General features: G+C 44.6%; 1 protein-coding gene across 1 annotated transcript in view; it reads right to left on the reverse strand.

Moving 5' to 3' along the window:
- Positions 1–12,039: 12,039 nt before the first annotated feature.
- Positions 12,040–24,020, reverse strand: part of LOC135511419 (tyrosine-protein phosphatase non-receptor type 13-like) — a 133,198-nt gene continuing 121,217 nt past the window's right edge. Inside the window, exons 47-48 of the mRNA XM_064932932.1 lie at positions 14,257–14,319; positions 12,040–12,579 (exon numbers count right to left, since the gene is read on the reverse strand). Coding sequence (XP_064789004.1) covers positions 12,496–12,579; positions 14,257–14,319 — 147 coding nt within the window. The 3' untranslated portion in view covers positions 12,040–12,495. The remainder of the gene's footprint in view (positions 12,580–14,256; positions 14,320–24,020) is intronic.

Consider the following 24,020-nt stretch of genomic DNA (forward strand, 5'->3'; position numbering starts at 1 on the left):
CAAGGCACATGAAAGTTCACATGTTCGAGAAGGCATTTCTGCCAAAAAACGCATTTTGATAAAAATAAAAAGTTTACGTTCAAACGGTTCTCCTGTGAAGTAGTGACCCATGACATATGCCTAGTTTCCTGCAACGGGTCACTTATGGTGCATATACGCACATCGAGTTGTGTGGATATGAATACCTAAGTATAGTTATATAAGGAAAATAATGAATACCCCAACCAGTTCTGTGTGAGCTGAGTTTTCAGATCTATAACGTCATCTTGGGGTTCTGTCCATCAGCGCCCATCGATCTACAGGTAGTGAGCACTGACAGGAGAAGCCATTGAAATATTTGAGAGGGTAACAGCCCCCGGACACTGATTTCCTCGATATGAAAGATATGTGTACCTCTTGGGCTGCTGCGTTGTGATCGTTGCTGTGGTGTGGACATGAATAACTAAAGATTTATAACATTATATAGGGATTCTCTATGGAGATATGAAAGAACAGAGTATTATTTCCGAATATGAGGCTTTTTATTTGTCTTTCTATATGTATAGAAAGACGCATATGGTGCATTTCCTTGGTAACGACAGGAAAGCTCACTCTTTGTATAAAATTATGAAATAACACACATGGAATCATGTAGTTACCAAAAAAGTGTTAACCAAATCAAAATATATTTGATATACCTCAAAGTAGCCACCCTTTGACAGCTTTGCACACTCTTGACATTCTCTCAACCAGCTTCAGTTGCAAAAACCATCAAGCGCTATGATGAAACTGGCTTTCATGAGGACCGCCACAGGAAAGGAAGACCCAGAGTTACCACTGCTGCAGAGGATAAGTTCATTAGAGTTACCAAACTCAGAAATTGCAGTCCAAATAAATGCTTCACAGAGTTCAAGTAACAGACACTTCTCAACATCAACTGCGTAAATCAAGCCTTCATGGTCGATTTGCTGCAAAGAAACCACTACTAAAGGACACCAACAAGAAGAAGTGACTCGCTTCGGCCAAAAAACACTGGACATTAGACCGGTGGAATGATATGTTAATGATATGTTAGAGAAAGAACCCACTGAACGATTTAGAACATGAATAACCATATTTGTCTTGGCAAAATGTATTTTATAACATAAGTGAAATGTCATCACCAAAGTGTGCTTTCACCCACTCAGGTCAGAGTTCTACACATTCTGCAATGCAGTTCTACACATGCAGTTCTACACATTCTGCAATGACATGCAATATTAATTATATACAGTTGAAGTCTGAGTTTTACATACACCTTAGCCAAATACATTTAAACTCAGTTTTTCACCATTCCTGACATTTAATCCTTGTAAAAATTTGCTGTCTTAGGTCACTTAGGATCACAACTTTGTTTCAAAAATGTGAAATGTTAGAATAATACTAAAAAGGGATTTATTTAAAATTGTATTTATTTCACCACATTCCCAGTGGCTCAGAAGTTTACATACACACAATTAGTATTTGGTAGCATTGCCTTTAAATTGTTTAACTTGGGTCAAACGTTTCAGGTTGCCTTCCACAAGCTTCCCACAATAAGTTAGGTGAATTTTGGCCCATTCCTCCTGACATAGCTGGTGTAACTGAGTCAGGTTTGTAGGCCTCCTTGCTCACACACGCTTTTTCAGTTCTGCCCACAACGTTTCTATGGGATTGAGGTCAGGGCTCTGTGATGGTCACTCCAATACCTTGACATTGTTGTCCTTAAACCATTTTGCCGCAACTTTGGAAGTATGCTTGGGGTCATTGTCCATTTGGAAGACCCATTTGCGACCAAGCTTTAAATCCTGACTGATGTCTTGAGATGTTGCTTCAATATATCCACATAATTTTCCTCCCTCATGTTGCCATCTATTTCGTGAAGTGCACCAGTCCCTCCTGCAGCAAAGAACCCCCACAACATGATGCTGCCACCCCCATGCTTCACAGTTGGGATGGTGTTTTTCGGCTTGCAACCCCCCCCCTTTCCTCCTAACAAATCGATGTTCATTATGGCCAAACAGTTCCATTGATGTTTCATCAGACCAGAGGCCATTCCTCCAAAAAGTATGATCTTTGTCCCCATGTGCAGTTGCAAACCGTGGTCTGGCTTCTTTATGGCGGTTTTGGAGCAGTGGCTTCTTCCTTGCTGAGCGGCCTCTCAGCTTACTTCGATATAGAACTCGTTTTACTGTGGATATAGATACTTGTGTACCTGTTCCCTCCAGCATCTTCACAAAGTCCTTTGCTGTTGTTCTGGGATTGATTTGCACTTTTCGTTCATCTCGAGGAAACAGAACGCGTGTCCTTCCTGAGCGGTATGCCGGCTGGTGGTCCCATTGTGTTTATACTTGCGTACTATTGTTTGTACAGATGAAAGTGGTGCCTTCAGGCGTTTGAAAATGCTCCCAAGGATGAACCAGACTTGTGGAGGTCTACAATTGTTTTCCTGAGGTCTTGGCTGACTTCTTTTGATTTTCCCATGATGTCAAGCAAAGAGGCACTGAGTTTGAAGATGGACCTTGAAATACATTCACAGGTACACCTCCAATTGACTCAAATTATGTCAATTAGCCTATCAGAAGCTTCTAAAGTCATAACATCATTGTCTGGAATTTTCCAAACTGTTTAAAGGCAGTCAACTTAGTGTATGTAAACTTCTGACCCACTAGAATTGTGATAGAGTAAATTATAACTGAAAAAATCTGTCTGTAAACAATTGTTGGAAAAATTACTTGTCATGCACAAAGTAGATTGTCCTAACCGATTTGCCAAACCTATAGTTTGTTAACAAGAAATTTGTGGAGTGGTTGAAAAATGACTCCAACCTAAATGTATGTAAACATCCTACTTCAACTGTATATACTGTAATGACTTATGATTTTACTTCAGAGTAAGTAAAACAAATATATATATATATTATATTATAATGACACATGCATCCCTATACAGTGTTGGATTCGGGCTAAATTTTGAATATTGAGATATTAAAGACAAGATTGTCACGACTTCTGCCGAAGTCGTTGCCTCTCCTTGTTCGGGCGGTGCTCGGCGTTCGACGTCACCGGTCTTCTAGCCATCATTGATCCATTTTTCATTTTCCATTGGTTTGTATTGTCTTCCCACACACCTGTTTTCAATCCCATTCATTAACTGTTGTGTATTTAACCCTCTGTTTCCCCTCGTGTCTTTGTCAGAGATTGTTTATTGTCAGTGTAGTGTTTTTGTTGTATAGGTGCGCGACGGGTCTTCGTACCTATATTTGTTTATGTTCCTTTTTTCTGTTTAGTGTTATGGAGCATGTTACTAGGACATTATTAAAAGACTCAATTTTACACTCCGTTTGACTCTCCTGCGCCTGACTTCCCTGCCACCTATACACATATGCTTGACAGAATCTCTGACGAAAACCATGAAGTCAGCAGGAGAGGACACTATGCTCATGGAGCTGGAGGAACGCGTTCGGGAACGCATAAGCTCCGTCATGGATCCATCGTCCAGAATATGGATCGCTGGGAGAGACAGGGAGTTTCTCCAGTGCCACCACCACCACAACCGGAATCTCCCTTGAATGTTTTTTCCTCTCCAGAACCGAAGATCCATTTATCCCTACCCACGGGATACAATGGAGATACTGCCGGCTGCCAGGGTTTCCTCCTTAAACTGAACTTGTATCTAGCCACGGCCTCCCCAGTACCATCTGACCTTGAGAAGAGTTACGCCCTCGTCTCATGCCTCACCGGGAAAGCCCTGGAATGGGCCAGCGCTGTGTGTAGAAGGGAGGATGCGGTGTTGGACCATTTTGAGGAGTTCACCCGCCAATTCCGAATAGTATTTGATCATCCACCTGAAGGCAAAGCAGCGGGTGAGCTCCTCTATCATCTGAGGCAGGAGACGAGGAGTGCACAGGAGTTTGCTTTGGAGTTTAGGACCTTGGCTGCCGGTGCTGGATGGAGCGACAGGGCCCTGATCGACCATTACCGTTGTAGTCTACGCGAGGACGTCCGTCGGGAGCTGGCCTGTAGAGACACCACCCTCACCTTCGACCAGCTGGTGGACATGTCCATCAAGCTGGACAACATGCTGGCTACTCGTGGATGTCTAGATCGGGGTCTGGTTGTTCCATCCTCCCGCACCCTCTCTCCAGAACCTATGGAATTGGGAGGGATGGTGTGCAGGGAGACCGGAGGGGGTTCCCGCTCGAGCACCATTCATGGTCGCAGAGGGCACACTGCTGGTCGGTGCCGGGTTGGTTCCTCTGGGAATAGAGAAGGCAGGCAGGGCATTCTGGCATCACCCCAGGTGAGTAGGCACCATTCTCATCCAGAGCCCTCTGTTGCACTAATGTTTGTCTCGGTCTCTTTTCCTGATTTTTCCCTGCATTCCCAGTATAAGGCGCTAGTAGATTCAGGTGCGGCTGGGAATTTCATTAATAAAAGTTTAGCTCATAGTTTAGGAATCCCTATTGTTCCTGTGGATATGCCTTTCCCTATTCATGCCTTAGATAGTCGACCATTAGGGTCAGGGTTTATCAGGGAGGTAACCGCACCTTTGTGTATGATAACGCAGGAGGGTCACAAGGAGAAGATTAGTCTTTTCCTTATTGATTCTCCTGCATATTCTGTGGTGCTAGGCCTACCCTGGTTAGCTTGCCATAACCCCACTGTTTCTTGGCCACAGAGGGCTGTCACGGGGTGGTCGCGAGAATGCTCAGGTAGGTGTTTAGGGGTTTCAATTACCACCCCATCGACAGGGGGATTGTGCGATAGATCTCCTGGTAGACGCTGCATATCCCAAGAGTCACGTGTATCTCCTGTCGCAAGCGGAGACGGAGGCTATGGAGACATATGTCTCTGAATCCCTGCATCAGGGGTTCATTCAGCCATCCATTTCACCCGTCTCTTCGAGTTTCTTTTTTGTGAAAAAAAAAAGGATGGCGGTTTACGCCCGTGCATTGATTATCGAGGTCTTAATAAAATCACAGTGAAATATAGTTACCCACTACCTCTGCTCAATACGGTTATTGAGTTAATGCACGGGGCACGTTTTTTCACAAAATTGGATCTCAGGAGTGCGTATAATCTGGTGCGTAATTAAGAAAGGTGATGAGTGGAAGACGGCATCTAGCACCACCTCAGGTCATTATGAGTACCTGGTCATGCCATATGGGTTGATGAATGCTCCATCAGTTTTCCAATCATTTGTAGATGAGATCTTCAGGGACCTGCACGGGCAGGGTGTAGTGGTGTATATCGATGATATTCTGATACACTCTGCTACACGCACCAAGCATGTGTCCCTGGTGCGCAGGGTGCTTGGTCGCCTGTTGGAGCATGATCTATATGTCAAGGCTGAGAAATGCTTGTTCTTCCAACAATCCATCACCTTCCTAGTGCATCGGATTTCCACTTCAGGAGTGGAGATGGAGAGCGACCGCATTACAGCCATGTGTAATTGGCCGACTCCAACCACGGTAAAGGAGTTGCAGCGTTTTTTGGGGTTTGCCAATTACTACCGGAGGTTTATCCAGGGTTTTGGTCAGGTGGCAGCTCCCATTACCTCACTGCTAAAGGGGGGCCCGGTGCGCTTGCAGTGGTTGGCTGAGGCGAACAAGGGCTTTTGAGCACCTGAAGACTCTGTTTACCTCGGTGCCTGTGCTGGCTCATCCGGATCCCTCTTTGCCATTCATAGTGGAGGTGGACGCATCCGAAGCTGGGATAGGAGCAGTGCTCTCTCAGCGTTCGGGTACGCCACTGAAGCTTCGCCCCTGTGCTTTCTTTTCGAAGAAGCTCAGCCCGGCGGAGCGAAACTATGATGTGGGGAACCGAGAGGGAACCGTGCCTGAGGATATAGTGTCTGATCGGGGTCCCCAGTTCACATCAAGGGTCTGGAAGGCATTCATGGAGCATCTGGGGATCTCGGTTAGTCTTACCTCAGGTTTTCACCCCGAGAGTAATGGGCAGGTGGAGAGAGTTAACCAGGATGTGGGTAGGTTTCTGCGGTCTTATTGCCAGGATCGGCCAGGGGAGTGGGCGAAGTTCGTGCCCTGGGCAGAGATGGCTCAGAACTTGCTACGTCACTCCTCCACTAACCTTACTCCTTTTCAATGTGTATTAGTCAATGTGACTTCCCTGCCACCTATACACATATGCCTGACAAAGATAGATCAGATGCATAGTATATAAAGGAGTGAGATGGCTCTAGAATGTGTTGGGTGGACGGGAGTGCGATAGGTGATACGAGAGGACATCTGTGGATTAGGCGAAGGAGGGGTTGAGGTCAGGTCAGATCCCCTGTATCCTGTTACCCTCTTCCTGTTTAACCATACGACATAAAGATTAGAGAGGAGTGTCCAAAGTGGGATATATATACTTGTGATGGTGAGAGCACGTTTTTGTCTGAATACAGCTGTGTGGACCCTTTCGGAAGAATTAAACTTGGTCAAGCTTCTCTAGTGTCTGTGAGTTATTTACTCTGAAAAATAAGAACCTAACAACAGTAAACATGTATCCAAAATTAAATTGACGGGGTCTTTTCTTTTATCCAAAGTGACAATAGTGACTCCACACATTTTTGTATGTGACCCCAGTGGGAATCGTATCCACCACTCCTGTGTTGCTAAAGTCATGCTCATACTGAGTCACATAGGAACACTACAATAGACAAGTACAATACAAACTGTAAAATACAATACATGACTACAGTACAGGTGTAGTCCAGGCACCCTCCCCATGAGTGAGCCACCCTCCTTCAGGCCATGGATGAGGCATGCGATGACATCTTTCCAGACCAATGTCACACTTGGATTCACAATGCCAAAAGTTTTTTTCCCAGCTGCATAAACAATGAGGACATTTACAGTAATGTCGAAGAGAACCTATGGCCAAATGCTCAGGACAGGCCGGATGCAAACCTGCTAAATGTTGTTTATTTTATGTTTAATTTGATTACAGTACACCTATCTTGTAATTATATTGGAACATTACATTTTATTTTTTGCATTTTGTGAACGTCTTCAGGGATCACAACTTTGATAACACATGGGATAGAAATGATGGAAATGTGATTTTCAGTCGGTAGTGCAAGTGTATTGCCTAATGTAAAAACGGTGTAATGTCGGGTAATTTATGTTACTATAGCATATTACATTCAAAGGGCAATTTAAACTATTAACTATTATCTAGCATTTTTTACAATTGGATTAACTGGTTGTTAAAACAACTACATTGAGAAGATAACATTTCACCAAAACACAACATAATGATAAGTCCCCTATTTAAGGTGCATTCAGAAAGTATTCTACCCCTGGACTTTTCCCACATTTTGTTGTGATACAGCTTGCATTTTAAATGTATTAACAGAAAAGTTGGTTGTGTGTGTGTGTTTCTTTGTGAACCCAACAGAGGAGGATTTACTGGAAGTTGGTAAGTTCCTTTCTACATGTTCCCATGGTTTGTAAATCACTGAACACACAACTAATTACTCTACCACCTCCCCATGTTGTCTTGCTCTACCACCTCTCCATGTTCTCCACACTCCTATCATCCTGGAGAAACTACCGGCGCCGACAGAGATGGCCGCCTCGCTTCGCGTTCCTAGGAAACTGCAGTTTTTTTTTTTTTTACGTGTTATTTCTTACATTAGTACCCCAGGTCATCTTAGGTTTCATTACATACAGTCGGGAAGAACTACTGTATATAAGATCAGCGTCAACTCACCATCAGTACGACCAAGAATATGTTTTTCGCGACGCGGATCCTGTGTTCTGCCTTACAAACAGGACAACGGAATGGATCGCATGCAGCGACCCAAAAAAACGACTCCGTAAAAGAGGGAAACGAGGCGGTCTTCTGGTCAGACTACGGAGACGGGCACATCGTGCCCCACTTCCTAACATTCTTCTTGCCAATGTCCAGTCTCTTGACAACAAGGTTGATGAAATCCGAGCAAGGGTAGCATTCCAGAGGGACATCAGAGACTGTAACGTTCTGTGCTTCACGGAAACATGGCTCACTGGAGAGACGCTATCCGAAGCGGTGCAGCCAACGGGTTTCTCCACGCATCGCGCCGACAGAAACAAACACCTTTCTGGTAAGAAAAGGGGTGGGGGTGTATGCCTTATGGCTAACGAGGCATGGTGCGATGAAAGAAACATACAGGAACTCAAATCCTTCTGTTCACCTGATTTAGAATTCCTCACAATCAAATGTAGACCGCATTATCTACCAAGAGAATTCTCTTCGATTATAATCACAGCCGTATATATCCCCCCCCCAAGCAGACACATCGATGGCTCTGAACGAACTTTATTTAACTCTTTGCAAACTGGAAACCATTTATCCGGAGGCTGCATTCATTGTTGCTGGGGATTTTAACAAGGCTAATCTGAAAACAAGACTCCCTAAATTTTATCAGCATATCGATTGCGCAACCAGGGGCTGAAAAACCTTGGATCACTGTTACTCTAACTTCCGCGACGCATATAAGGCCCTGCCCCGCCCCACTTTCGGAAAAGCTGACCAGGACTCCATTTTGCTGATACCTGCCTACAGACAAAAACTAAAAAAAGAAGCTCCCACGCTGAGGTCTGTCCAACGCTGGTCCGACAGAGCTGACTCCACACTCCAAGAAGTGTTCCATCACGTGGACTGGGACATGTTTCGTATTGCGTCAGATAACCACATTGACGAATACGCTGATTCGGTGTGCGAGTTCATTAGAACGTGCGTTGAAGATGTCGTTCCCATAGCAACGATTAAAACATTCCCTAACCAGAAACCGTGGATTGATGGCGCATTCGCGTGAAACTGAAAGCGCGTACCACTGCTTTCAATCAGGGCAAGGTGTCTGGTAACATGACTGAATACAAACAGTGCAGCTATTCCCTCCGCAAGGCTATCAAACAAGCTAAGCGTCAGTACAGAGACAAAGTAGAATCTCAATTCAACGGCTCAGACACAAGAGGCATGTGGCAGGGTCTACAGTCAATCACGGACTACAGGAAGAAATCCAGCCCAGTCAAGGACCAGGATGTCTTGCTCCCAGGCAGACTAAATCACTTTTTTTGCATGCAGGATGTCTTGCTCCCAGGCAGACTAAATAACTTTTTTGCCCGCTTTGAGGACAATACAGTGCCACTGACACGGCCTGCAACGGAAACATGCGGTCTCTCCTTCACTGCAGCCGAGGTGAGTAAAACATTTAAACGTGTTAACCCTTGCAAGGCTGCAGGCCCAGACGGCATCCCCAGCCACGCCCTCAGAGCATGCGCAGACCAGCTGGCTGGTGTGTTTACGGACATATTCAATCAATCCCTATCCCAGTCTGCTGTTCCCACATGCTTCAAGAGGGCCACCATTGTTCCTGTTCCCAAGAAAGCTAAGGTAACTGAGCTAAACGACTACCGCCCCGTAGCACTCACTTCCGTCATCATGAAGTGCTTTGAGAGACTAGTCAAGGACCATATCACCTCCACCCTACCTGACACCCTAGACCCACTCCAATTTGCTTACCGCCCAAATAGGTCCACAGACGATGCAATCTCAACCACACTGCACACTGCCCTAACCCATCTGGACAAGAGGAATACCTATGTGAGAATGCTGTTCATCGACTATAGTTCGGCATTCAACACCATAATACCCTCCAAGCTCGTCATCAAGCTCGAGACCCTGGGTCTCGACCCCGCCCTGTGCAACTGGGTACTGGACTTCCTGACGGGCCGCCCCGAGGTGGTGAGGGTAGGTAACAACATCTCCTCCCCGCTGATCCTCAACACTGGGGCCCCACAAGGGTGCGTTCTGAGCCCTCTCCTGTACTCCCTGTTTACCCACGACTGCGTGGCCACGCACGCCTCCAACTCAATCATCAAGTTTGCGGACGACACAACAGTGGTAGGCTTGATTACCAACAACGACAAGGCGGCCTACAGGGAGGAGGTGAGGGCCCTCGAAGTGTGGTGTCAGGAAAATAACCTCACACTCAACGTCAACAAAACTAAGGAGATGATTGTGGACTTCAGGAAACAGCAGAGGGAACACCTCCCTATCCACATCGATGGAACAGTAGTGGAGAGAGTAGCAAGTTTTAAGTTCCTCGGCATACACATCACAGACAAACTGAATTGGTCCACTCACACAGACAGCATCGTGAAGAAGGCACAGCAGCGCCTCTTCAACCTCAGGAGGCTGAAGAAATTCGGCTTGTCACCAAAAGCACTCACAAACTTCTACAGATGCACAATCGAGAGCATCCTGGCGGGCTGTATCACCGCCTGGTACAGCAACTGCTCCGCCCTCAACCGCAAGGCTCTCCAGAGGGTAGTGAGGTCTGCACAACGCATCACCGGGGGCAAACTACCTGCCCTCCAGGACACCTACACCACCCGATGTTACAGGAAGGCCATAAAGATCATCAAGGACATCAACCACCCGAGCCACTGCCTGTTCACCCTGCTATCATCCAGAAGGCGAGGTCAGTACAGGTGCATCAAAGCTGGGACCGAGAGACTGAAAAACAGCTTCTATCTCAAGGCCATCAGACTGTTAAACAGCCACCACTAACATTGAGTGGCTGCTGCCAACACACTGACACTGACTCAACTCCAGCCACTTTAATAATGGGAATTGATGGGAAATGATGTAAATATATCACTAGCCACTTTAAACAATGCTACCTTATATAATGTTACTTACCCTACATTATTCATCTCATATGCATACGTATATACTGTACTCTATATCATCGACTGCATCCTTATGTAATACATGTATCACTAGCCACTTTAACTATGCCACTTTGTTTACATACTCATCTGATATGTATATACTGTACTCGATACCATCTACTGTACCATCACTCATTCATATATCCTTATGTACATATTCTTTATCCCCTTACACTGTGTATAAGACAGTAGTTTAGGAATTGTTAGTTAGATTACTTGTTGGTTATTACTGCATTGTCGGAACTAGAAGCACAAGCATTTCGCTACACTCGCATTAACATCTGCTAACCATGTGTATGTGACAAATAAAATTTGATTTGACCTCTGGACATCCTCTCCTCCACTCCTTTTCTTCTACACTCCTTCTTTCCTCTCCTTACAGCTAAAGCAAAGATAATCCTCTCACATGTGCCTTATGGTTAGAGAGAAGATTACAGTGTCTACAGTGTTGCTATAGAACGGTGGCTGGTGACAGATGAGGAGAATGTGAGACTTTATCAAGGTTAGAATCTCAATTGCATTTCCTTGATTCCTTGCATCCTCTCGCGTCCTCAAAACCCATTGGATGAGAAGGTCAGAGGTCCCTCACGACTCCTGTGATCACCTTTTAATAAAAGATGAAAGAACTATTTACACAAAAATATAAAAGGCATTGAACTCGACTCACGTTGGATGATAGCCCTCTTCTTATATTCAAAACTATTCAAATTAACAACTATTTATATAAAACTAGGAAGGCAAGTAGGATTTATATAACTCTATAAACCTATAAAAGTAACTGGACCCTGAATAACCGACGTTGTGCCTATCATGCAATAACTCACAACTATAATAAGGTCTGGTTGAGAGAGGGAAGTAGGGAAAGAGTGCGAGAGAGGGAATGAGGAAGGGACTTAGTGAGTGAATGAGTGAGGTTGGGAGTCCTGATGGAGACACTGAGTGGGAGAGAGGGAGACTGTACAAAAGGGCTTTCCACAAACTCAGGTTTTAAGACTGTGTGTGTGTGGCTAGCTGTTTCCTCTTAGGGAGCATACTGTTAGATCCCCCCCCCATGCAGTCACAAGGGCCCCTCTGAGACACACTTATTTACCCTTCAGTAAGCCTGCAGAGGGACTCTTTTCCATGTTCTGTCAGTTAGCACTTGTAGGTAAATCTCTCACTCTCTCTGCTTGTAGATATTACTATAGCCAACTGCCTTGTCATATACAGCACCTGTGACCTACCTGGATTATTAATCAGTGTCACATAAAGCTGCAAGTCTTTCCAAGGCACTTGATTCTATTCACTTTTGGTTTTAGTCATGGACATAATTAATAAATGATTAACATGCACTTTATTTCACAATTTTTTAAATACTATAATCAGTTTGAGAACACAGAAAGAACCAACAGTAAGAATGTCTACCTCCATCAATAAATGCATAACCCAAATATCAAAACACTGCAGAAACATAGCCTGGTCTTCCATCTATATGTGCTATAGCCAACTGTTAATAGTCATGTTAGGCATGACAACAAATAAAGTAGTTGGCTAAAACACATACTTACAGTGCTCATAACAAAATCAACTGCTAACAAATGTATAACTTACACAGTCAACTATTCAAATATTACACATCTTCATTGATAAGGTATCTTCTTTGGGAAGGTGGGAAGTAATTGGTTAAACAAATTGGTTGTCTTCATGGGGGCTGTCGGGTTGCCATCGGTTACTGTGTTTGTGAGGGCCCATAAGTTTGCGGGGGGCTCTCGGGTTGCAATTTGCGGGGGCTCTCAAGGATGCCATCGGTTACCATGCAGCTGCAGGATGCCCTGTAGAACCTCCAACCATACCTTGTAGCAGAACAGGTACTGTTCCTATGCAGAGACAAGACAGGTGTTACAACATGCACGCGCGCGCACACACACACAGTCTTTCATTCCTAACCTCAATTCAGTCCCATTGAAGATCCTATTTTCCCTAAACCTAACCTCAACCCTAAACTTAATCCTAACTCGAAAACGAGCCCTAGCTCCTAACTCTAACCCCAACACTAATTCTAACCTTAACTCAACCCCCCCCCCCCTAAAAATAGCATTTGACCTTGTGGGGACTAACAAAATGTCCCCAGTTGGTAAAATGTTTGTTAGTTTACTATTCTTGTGGGGACTTGTGGTCACACACACACACACACACACACACACACACACACACACACACACACACACACACACACACACACACACACACACACACACACACACACACACACACACACACACACACACACAGAGTGCAGTAAAGAGCCGACTGTAGTCAAATTATTATAGGATGTTTTAATGACTAATGATGTGGTACATTAGTGGTTAGGGGGAAATAGTTTCTGGGTGGAAGCCTCTTTCTCTAGCTCTCTGGGGGTCCACTTACTCTATTCACACACTGTCATTAATGATGAGGGTGGGTTTCTCGGAAGTTTCTTAGCTAAAATACTTTCTCTGGTCCAACCAGACTCAGGCCACTCCAACCGCAAAGTGCTTTATTTTTTTCATGAATTAGATATGGTCATGCATAGATTGACTGTCAAATATTGGTTTGATTGTTGTTACACTCTTGCGGCTGTGTGGTAGAGAAAAATAAAATACAACTAGCTATGAAGTCTTTGGAAACCCACACCAGGTTAGTAGGTCCAAAGAACTACTACTCAACCTGGGTTTCTGGAATATGTGTCATTTAATATCTGACTATGTAGGAAACAATAGAGTGGTTGAAGATATCCCTCTCGTGGTGTGGGGGCTGTGCTTTGGCAAAGTGGGTGGGGTTATATCCTTCCTGTTTGGCCCTATCCGGGGGTGTCCTCGGATGGGGCCACAGTGTATCCTGACCCCTCCTGTCTCAGCCACCAGTATTTATGCTGCAGTAGTTTATGTGTCAGGGGGCTAGAGTCAGTTTGTTATATCTGGAGTACTTCTCCTGTCCTATTTGGTGTCCTGTGTGAATGTAAGTGTGCTCTCTCCAATTCTCTCTTTCTTTCTCTCTCTCGGAGGACCTGAGCCCTAGGACCATGCCTCAGGACCACTTGACATGATGACTCCTTGCTGTCCCCAGTCCACCTGGCCGTGCTGCTGCTCCAGTTTCAACTGTTCTGGCTTATTATTATTCGACCATGCTGGTCATTTATGAACATTTGAACATCTTGGCCATGTTCTGTTATAATCTCCACCCGGCACAGCCAGAAGAGGACTGGCCACCCCACATAGCCTGGTTCCTCTCTAGGTTTCTTCCTAGGTTTTGGCCTTTCTAGGGAGTTTTTCCTAGCCACCGTGCTTCTACACCTGCATTGCTTGCTGTTTTGAGTTTTAGGCTGGGTTTCTGTACAGCACTTTGAGATATCAGCTGATGTACGAAGGGCTATATAAATACATTTGATTTGATTTGAGTGGACAGGATTATGGAAGCCATAGACAAAGAATCATTGGTACCCTGAATGGCCAAAAAACCTTTTAACCCCTGACCTCTGAAAACTAACCTCTGTATGGTAGGCCTACCGTACTGACCTTGGTCTGAATCATGCCATATTGCTGCAGTCTCATCTCCCTAACAATTCTACTGACCTTGATCTGTGGACAGAGAGAGGGACAAGGAGTTACTGTAGGTTCATGGTGGTCAGTACAGGTATATGTATGTGATATACACACAAACTTTTGTGAACAACAACTGAAGAGCATAGTTTGTGTCCTTATTTTAAGGTAAGGAGTGTGTGCGTGTCTGGGTGCGCACCAATGATGTACATAAACACTAGATGACAGTCTGTCAGTCAACAAGGGCGGCCATTTTAACAAAATGGCTGCCATTCGGGTTTCCTGTTAGAATAAAATAGGGTTGAATCATTCCAAACAATCTAAAAATGACTTTGTAATGTTATCTACCCACTAAATAAACCCCACAATTAATGTAGACAATAATGCTGATCATAAAATATTCAAGACCTTCATGGGGGTCATATTGAGGTCCTTTTAACCACAGTCCAGCGGCGAGGGGAGAACATTTTGGACTTGTGATAGTCAGCAAATTTCACACACAGCTGGGGCATGTCTAAAGAAGATTTTGCCCATTACCCCCTGGTGGCCAACCAGCTACATGGGGACATATTGGACAAGATTTTCTTGGTCATATCACCATAAATAATTTGTACAGTAGATACAGCCCAATGATGGCTTAAAATGTTTGAGGGGGTCTGGAAAACACAATAAAATGGTCCAGAAATGCCACATATAGATGCATCCTTTAAGCTTTTAATAGAAAAGTGGTGAAAATGCGTGCCAAAATACAGTTTTCTTGTCAATGTTTTCATGGTTAGTTCCAATAGTTTACAAGTAAACACTCTAAAAAGTCATATGGGTGTTCCCTGAAGTCTACTGTGATTGCAGTGATATATAATATGATATTCTGTTTTGTTTCAATTGTAAAAAAAATAAAATAAAGAGGAAACCTGCCCTATACACTTCACTTTAGGGCAAACCCCATAGGAATGAATACATGTCCACCAGAGAGACAGGTAACCGAGGGTTCGCCCCAGGATTTTGGAACCCATTTTAACAAAATACTTTTATGTTGAGACCTTTCAGCTAATTGTGAAAGATAATTATTATTGTTTTACGGGTGAAACATCCAAGCTGCACCCGAATGCCAGTTTTAACTGCATCGCGAGAAAAATTGTAACCATTCAGCACACAATTTCAACAAAGGTGACAAGAAACCTTCCCTGTATTGGGGCGTCAGGTTTCCTAGTGGTTAGAGCGTTGGGCAAGTAACTGAAAGGTTGCTGGATCGAATCCCAGAGCTGACAAGGTAAAAAGCTGTTGTTCTGCCCATGAGCAAGGCAGTTAACCCACTGTTCTCCGGGTGCCGAAGATGACGATTAAGGCAGCCCCCTGCACCTCTCAGATTCAGAGGGGTTGGGTTAAATGCAGAAGACACATTTCAGTTGAATACATTCAGTTGGACAACTGACTAGGTATCCCCCCTTCCCTATTTAGAATGTTGAAAATGGAAACATGGATGTGAAGCCATTCCAATAGAAGTCTACCTTTTTAAATGGGATGTATGGGACTACTAAGGCTGCCATTACGCACATGTTGTATATCATTTTAATCCACAGATATCACACAGTATTGTGGAGCATGCTGGAGCATACTGAACCATAATCCGCTCAATTGAGATATGAAAATATCATCAAAATCTATGATTTAGACAGCATTTTTGGGCAATTATTTTGTTTATTTTCAAAAACATCTTAAAAAAAACATACATGATTCATTATTTATATTATATTCATGATTCATTATTTACCAAGCTAACCCGAACAAGTTAAGCTATCATTAGGCTAAATACACCACTTACTAATGAAGTTATGGCCAATTCAAAGTTTTAGGGGGCATTTTCACCACAAGGCATACTTGGGTCATTTTATTGTGTTCTCCACACCACCACAAACATTTTAAGCCATGTATGTACCAATTATTTATGGCAAAGTGGCCATGTGAATCCTGTCCAATTAGAACCAATGTAGCTGGTTGGTGGTTATTTTGGAAAACTGGTCTTTTAGAGTACAATAGGTTATTACATCTGCGATGGCACTATAGCTAGACATCTTTATGTAGTAGTTGACTCACTTTGTGTAAAGACCGAAATGTATAATATTAATGGATTACCTGTCTGCTGGGCATAATGCATTCCTATTGGATTTTAAATAAAGTGATGTGTACAGGGCTGTTTCCTGTCACGTTTCTTAAAATTGACACAAAACAGAATATCATATTATACTGTATATCATTGCAGCTCTTTGGCAGCTGTACAAAAGCCCTCGGAGTGGAGCAGCATACAACTGAGATTAACTTGATCAACCAAGTTGATTTCACCTGTTGACTCTCTCTCTCAATGCCACACTCTTGCCACTCATTATCAGGACTGCCCTGATAGGCCACCCTGGTTGACTGACAGTCTTCCCAGACTGCTTATGATCTTTAAAATGTTCCTTAAGGTATCTAGTATTAGTGTACCATGTTTGATACTTGTATAATAAAATGAAACAATGATTTCACCGACCTGCTGGACTATGTGATTTGTATGTGAACTGTATGCCCAATTACAAAAAAAAAAAACCTGTTCAGTAATAATCTCACTTGTTAGCTGGTGGTGAATTATGTGGCCATTGAGGACAGCAGTGACGATCAAATGGAAAATTATCTTCTTATACCACTTGGTAGTTTTCCAAGCACATTCCACAAAGCTGTTTATAATGTCTGCTTTACCCACTGCCCCCATCTTGAGGTTATCGTCAAGTACAGTCTGACTTGATCTTTCTCTTTCCCGTCAGGTCATGCAGACTCCTTGTGGCTGACATGGTTGCGGTATGGCAAGGATCCTCAACAAGATTCAGCCGTGGGCCAATTGTTTCTTGAGCGGATGGTCAGGGGGCCAGAATATAATAAAACAAATATTTTTAGATTGCAAATTGACTTCAAGAAGCCTAAACAGATATAATATTTGACTTAAATAATCAATTCAAATCTTCATTACATTTGGGGACATTGCCCTGCGTAGGGTGCCGTCTTACAGATGGGACGTTAAAACGGGTGTCCTGACTCTCTGTGGTCATTCAAAGTCCCATGGCACTTAATTTACGAGTAGGGGTGTTCACCCTGGTGTCATGGCTAAATTCCCAACCTGGCCACATTCAATCATGGCCACCTAATAAGCCCACTCATTCCTAATTCGCATATATCACTCCTCACATCTCCACCTGATAGCTGATGTGTGGTGAGCAATCTGGCACAAAAATAGTCGGGTGCTACACATTGATGGTGGATGAGGCAAGTTTCTCCCTAGAGCTCTTTGAGTACCTCAGTTGGTACAAAATCACTATATAAATCAAATTAATTATGATTTTTTATTAGTATATGACCACATATGTCTCTATAATGTATGATAATATTTGGGAACAGATTTCCTAAATAAAATTACTTGGAGCTGATTTCCTGGTGTTTTTATAATTGTTGTCATTGTTGATAGACAAAAAAAAATGTTTTCACCTCTTCCACACTCACTTTACAGAATTAAAAATTACAATTTGTGTCTTTCATAATTTGGTCAGATATAGAGTACCAGAAAAAAGTTTGGACACACCTACACATCAAGGGATTTTCTTTATTTGTACTATTTTCTACATTCTAGAATAATAGTGAAGACATCAAAACTATGAAATAACACATACGTAACCAAAAAAGTGTTAAACAAATCAAAATATATTTGAGATTTTAGATTCTTCAAAGTAGCCACCCTTTGCCTAGATGACAGCTTTGCACACTCTTGGTTTTCTCTCAATCAGCTTCATGAGGTAGTCTCCTGGAATGTGTTTCAATTAACAGGTGTGCCTTCTTAAAAGTTAATTTGTGGAATTTCTTTCCTTCTTAATGCTTTGTGAACAAAACAGTTGTGTTGTGACAAGGAGGTAGGGTATACAGAAGACAGCCCTATTTGGTAAAAGACCAAGTCCATATTATGGCAAGAACAGCTCAAATAAGCAAAGAGAAATGACAATCCAGCATTACTTTAAGACAAGTAGGTTAGTCGATCTGGAAAATGGCAAGAAATTTGAAGGTTTCTTTAAGGGCTGTTGCAAAAACCATCAAGCGCTATGATGAAACTGTCTCATGAGGACTGCCACAGGAAAGGAAGACACAGAATTACCTCATCTGCAGAGGATAAGTTCATTAAAGTTACCAGACTCAGAAACTGCAGCCTAAATAAGTGCTTCACAACAGACACATCTCAACATAAACTTTTCTGAGGAAACTGTGTGAATCAGGCCTACATGGTTGAATTGCTGCAAAGAAACCACTAATAAAGGACACCGATAAGAAGAAAATACTTGCTTGGGCCAAGAAACACGAGCAATGGACGTTAGACCGGTGGAAATCTGTCCTTTGGTCTGATGAGTCCAAATTTGAGATATTTGGTTCCAACCGCCGTGTCTTGTGAGACGCAGAGTAGGTGAACGATTGATCTCCGCATGTGTAGCATGGAGGAGGAAGTGTGATGCTGGTGACACTGTCTGTGATTTATTTTTGAATTCAATTCACACTTAACCACCATGACTACCACAGCATTCTGCTGAGATACGCCATCCCATCTGGTTTGCGCTTAGTGGGACTATTAAATATTTTTTCAACAGGACAATGACCCAACATTTATTACATTTACATTTAAGTCATTTAGCAGACGCTCTTATCCAGAGCGACTTACAAATTGGTGAATTCACCTTCTGACATCCAGTGGAACAGCCACTTTACAATAGTGCATCTAAATCATTAAGGGGGGGGGTGAGAAGGATTACTTATCCTATCCTAGGTATTCCTTGAAGAGGTGGGGTTTCAGGTGTCTCCGGAAGGTGGTGATTGACTCCGCTGTCCTGGCGTCGTGAGGGAGTTTGTTCCACCATTGGGGGCCAGAGCAGCGAACAGTTTTGACTGGGCTGAGCGGGAACTGTACTTCCTCAGTGGTAGGGAGGCGAGCAGGCCAGAGGTGGATGAACGCAGTGCCCTTGCTTGGGTGTAGGGCCTGATCAGAGCCTGGAGGTACTGCGGTGCCGTTCCCCTCACAGCTCCGTAGGCAAGCACCATGGTCTTGTAGCGGATGCGAGCTTCAACTGGAAGCCAGTGGAGAGAGCGGAGGAGCGGGGTGACGTGAGAGAACTTGGGAAGGTTGAACACCAGACGGGCTGCGGCGTTCTGGATGAGTTGTAGGGGTTTAATGGCACAGGCAGGGAGCCCAGCCAACAGCGAGTTGCAGTAATCCAGACGGGAGATGACAAGTGCCTGGATTAGGACCTGCGCCGCTTCCTGTGTGAGGCAGGGTCGTACTCTGCGGATGTTGTAGAGCATGAACCTACAGGAACGGGCCACCGCCATGATGTTGGTTGAGAACGACAGGGTGTTGTCCAGGATCACGCCAAGGTTCTTAGCGCTCTGGGAGGAGGACACAATGGAGTTGTCAACCGTGATGGCGAGATCATGGAACGGGCAGCGGGAGGAAGAGCAGCTCCGTCTTGCCGAGGTTCAGCTTGAGGTGGTGATCCGTCATCCACACTGATATGTCTGCCAGACATGCAGAGATGCGATTCGCCACCTGGTCATCAGAAGGGGGAAAGGAGAAGATTAATTGTGTGTCGTCTGCATAGCAATGATAGGAGAGACCATGTGAGGTTATGACAGAGCCAAGTGACTTGGTGTATAGCGAGAATAGGAGAGGGCCTAGAACAGAGCCCTGGGGGACACCAGTGGTGAGAGCGCGTGGCGAGGAGACAGATTCTCGCCACGCCACCTGGTAGGAGCGACCTGTCAGGTAGGACGCAATCCAAGCGTGGGCCGCGCCGGAGATGCCCAACTCGGAGAGGGTGGAGAGGAGGATCTGATGGTTCACAGTATCGAAGGCAGCCGATAGGTCTAGAAGGATGAGAGCAGAGGAGAGAGAGTTAGCTTTAGCAGTGCGGAGCGCCTCCGTGATGCAGAGAAGAGCAGTCTCAGTTGAATGACTAGTCTTGTAACCTGACTGATTTGGATCAAGAAGGTCATTCTGAGAGAGATAGCGGGAGAGCTGGCCAAGGACGGCACGTTCAAGAGTTTTGGAGAGAAAAGAAAGAAGGGATACTGGTCTGTAGTTGTTGACATCGGAGGGATCGAGTGTAGGTTTTTTCAGAAGGGGTGCAACTCTCGCTCTCTTGAAGACGGAAGGGACGTAGCCAGCGGTCAGGGATGAGTTGATGAGCGAGGTGAGGTAAGGGAGAAGGTCCCCGGAAATGGTCTGGAGAAGAGAGGAGGGGATAGGGTCAAGCGGGCAGGTTGTTGGGCGGCCGGCTGTCACAAGAAGCGAGATTTCATCTGGAGAGAGAGGGGAGAAAGAGGTCAGAGCACAGGGTAGGGCAGTGTGAGCAGAGCCAGCGGTGTCGTTTGACTTAGCAAACGAGGATCGGATGTCGTCGACCTTCTTTTCAAAATGGTTGACGAAGTCATCTGCAGAGAGGGAGGAGGGGGGGAGGGGGAGGAGGATTCAGGAGGGAGGAGAAGGTGGCAAAGAGCTTCCTAGGGTTAGAGGCAGATGCTTGGAATTTAGAGTGGTAGAAAGTGGCTTTAGCAGCAGAGACAGAGGAGGAAAATGTAGAGAGGAGGGAGTGAAAGGATGCCAGGTCCGCAGGGAGGCGAGTTTTCCTCCATTTCCGCTCGGCTGCCCGGAGCTCTGTTCTGTGAGCTCGCAATGAGTCATCGAGCCACGGAGCGGGAGGGGAGGACCGAGCCGGCCTGGAGGATAGGGGACATAGAGAGTCAAAGGATGCAGAAAGGGAAGAGAGGAGGGTTGAGGAGGCAGAATCAGGAGAAAGGTTGGAGAAGGTATGAGCAGAGGGAAGAGATGATAGGATGGAAGAGGAGAGAGTAGCGGGGGAGAGAGAGCGAAGGTTGGGACGGCGCGATACCATCCGAGTAGGGGCAGTGTGGGAAGTGTTGGATGAGAGCGAGAGGGAAAAGGATACAAGGTAGTGGTCGGAGACTTGGAGGGGAGTTGCAATGAGGTTAGTGGAAGAACAGCATCTAGTAAAGATGAGGTCGAGCGTATTGCCTGCCTTGTGAGTAGGGGGGGAAGGTGAGAGGGTGAGGTCAAAAGAGGAGAGGAGTGGAAAGAAGGAGGCAGAGAGGAATGAGTCAAAGGTAGACGTGGGGAGGTTAAAGTCGCCCAGGACTGTGAGAGGTGAGCCGTCCTCAGGAAAGGAGCTTATCAAGGCATCAAGCTCATTGATGAACTCTCCGAGGGAACCTGGAGGGCGATAAATGATAAGGATGTTAAGCTTGAAAGGGCTGGTAACTGTGACAGCATGGAATTCAAAGATGGGTAAGATGAGAGAGAGAGAATGACCACTTGGGAGAGATGAGGATCCCGGTGCCACCACCCCGCTGACCAGAAGCTCTCGGGGTGTGCGAGAACACGTGGGCGGACGAAGAGAGAGCAGTAGGAGTAGCAGTGTTATCTGTGGTGATCCATGTTTCCGTCAGTGCCAGGAAGTCGAGGGACTGGAGGGAGGCATAGGCTGAGATGAACTCTGCCTTGTTGGCCGCAGATCGGCAGTTCCAGAGGCTACCGGAGACCAGGAACTCCACGTGGGTCGTGCGCGCTGGGACCACCAGATTAGGGTGGCCGCGGCCACGCGGTGTGGAGCGTTTGTATGGTCTGTGCAGAGAGGAGAGAACAGGGATAGATAGACACATAGTTGACAGGGTACAGAAGAGGCTACGCTAATGCAAAGGAGATTGGAATGACAAGTGGACTACACGTCTCGAATGTTCAGAAAGTTAAGCTTACGTAGCAAGAATCTTATTGACTAAAATGATTGAAATGATACAGTGCTGCTGGAGTAGGCTAGCTGGTAGTGGCTGCGATGTAGACACTGCACTAATCAAGTCGTTCCGTCGAGTGTAATAGTTTCTACAGTGCTGCTATTCGGGGGCTAGCTGGCTAGCTACGTTAAAAGAACGACAATAGCTGGCCAGCTAACCTAGAAAATCGCTCTAGGCTACACAATTGTCTTAGATACAAAGACGGCTATGTAGCTAGCTAGCTACGATCAAACAAAACAAACCGTTGTACTGTAATAGTTACTACAGTGCTGCTATTCGGGGGCTAGCTGGCTAGCTACGTTAAAAGAACGACAATAGCTGGCCAGCTAACCTAGAAAATCGCTCTAGACTACACAATTGTCTTAGATACAAAGACGGCTATGTAGCTGGCTAGCTACGATCAAACAAATCAAACCGTTGTACTGTAATGAAGTGAAATGAAAATGTGATACTACCTGTGGAGCGACGCGGAATGTTGACCGGGTAGTTGGAGTTCAATTCGGTAGAGGTTGGCTAGCTGTTGGCTAGCTAGCTAGCAGCATTTCCTACGTTAAGGACGACAAATAGCTGGCTAGCTAACCTCGGTAAATTAAGATAATCACTCTAAGTCTACACACTCTAAACTGCACAATTATCTTGGATACGAAGACAGCGAAGACAACTATGTAGCTAGCTGACACTACGCTAATCGAGTCGTTCAGTTGAGTGTAATAGTTTCTACAGTGCTAGTGGACAGTGGATGTTAGCTAGCTGCTTAGCTAGCTGCTGGGCAGATACGTTAGGACGACGAAATACGATAATTATGCAATTGTCGTTGATACAAAGACGGCTATGTAGCTAGCTAAGAAGAAATTGCTAAGATTAGACAAATCAAACCGTTGTACCTATAACGAAATGTAATGAAAAGTTATACTACCTGCGGACCGAAGTGTAGATGCGACCGTGTAGATGCGACCGCACTTCCAGGCTGTGTAAGGGCTGTTTGTCTAAGAAGGAGGGCGATGGAGTGCTACATGAGATGACCTGGCCTTCACAATCACCCAACCTCAACCCAATTGAGATGGTTTGGGATGAGTTGGACCGCAGAGTAAAGGAAAAGAAAAGTAGCCAACAAGTGCCCAGCATATGTGGGAACTCCTTCAAGACAGTTGGAAAAGCATTCCAAGTGAAGCTGTCATCAAGGCAAAGGGTGGCTACTTTGAAGAATCTAAAATATACTTTGATTTGTTTAACACTTTTTGGTTACTACATGATTCCATATGTGTTATTTCATAGTTTTGATTTACTTCACTATTATTATACAATGTAGAAAAACCCTTGAATGAGTAGGTGTGTCCAAACTTGACAGGTACTGTAAATAAACAGTAATAATAATAATCATTATTATTATTGATATTAAAATAAATATATAATATGCAGTGCCTTTGGAAAGTATTCAGACCCCTTGACTTTTATCATATTTTGTTAGGTTACAGTCTTATTCTAAAATTGATTACATTATTTTTCCCCCTCATCAATCCCCCATAAAGACAAAGCAAAAACAGGATATTAGAAATGTTGCTAATTTATTTACAAAAATAAATAAAATGAATATGACATTTACATAAGTATTCAAACACTTCACTCAGGACTTTGTTGAAGCACCTTTGGCAGCGATTCAAGTCTAGAGACTTCTTGGGTCTACACTACAAGCTTGGCACACCTGTATTTGGGCAGTCTCCACATTTCCACAAGTTCTGTCAGGTTGGACGGGGAGCGTTAATGCACAGCTATTTACAGGTCTTTCCTGTCACGTCCTGACCATAGAAAGCCTTTATTTTCTATGGTAGAGTAGGTCAGGACGTGACTAGGGGTTTAGTCTAGTTTATATTTTC

This window comes from Oncorhynchus masou, chromosome 24 (assembly GCF_036934945.1).
Source record: "Oncorhynchus masou masou isolate Uvic2021 chromosome 24, UVic_Omas_1.1, whole genome shotgun sequence".
In the NCBI taxonomy this organism is placed as follows: Eukaryota; Metazoa; Chordata; class Actinopteri; order Salmoniformes; family Salmonidae; genus Oncorhynchus; species Oncorhynchus masou.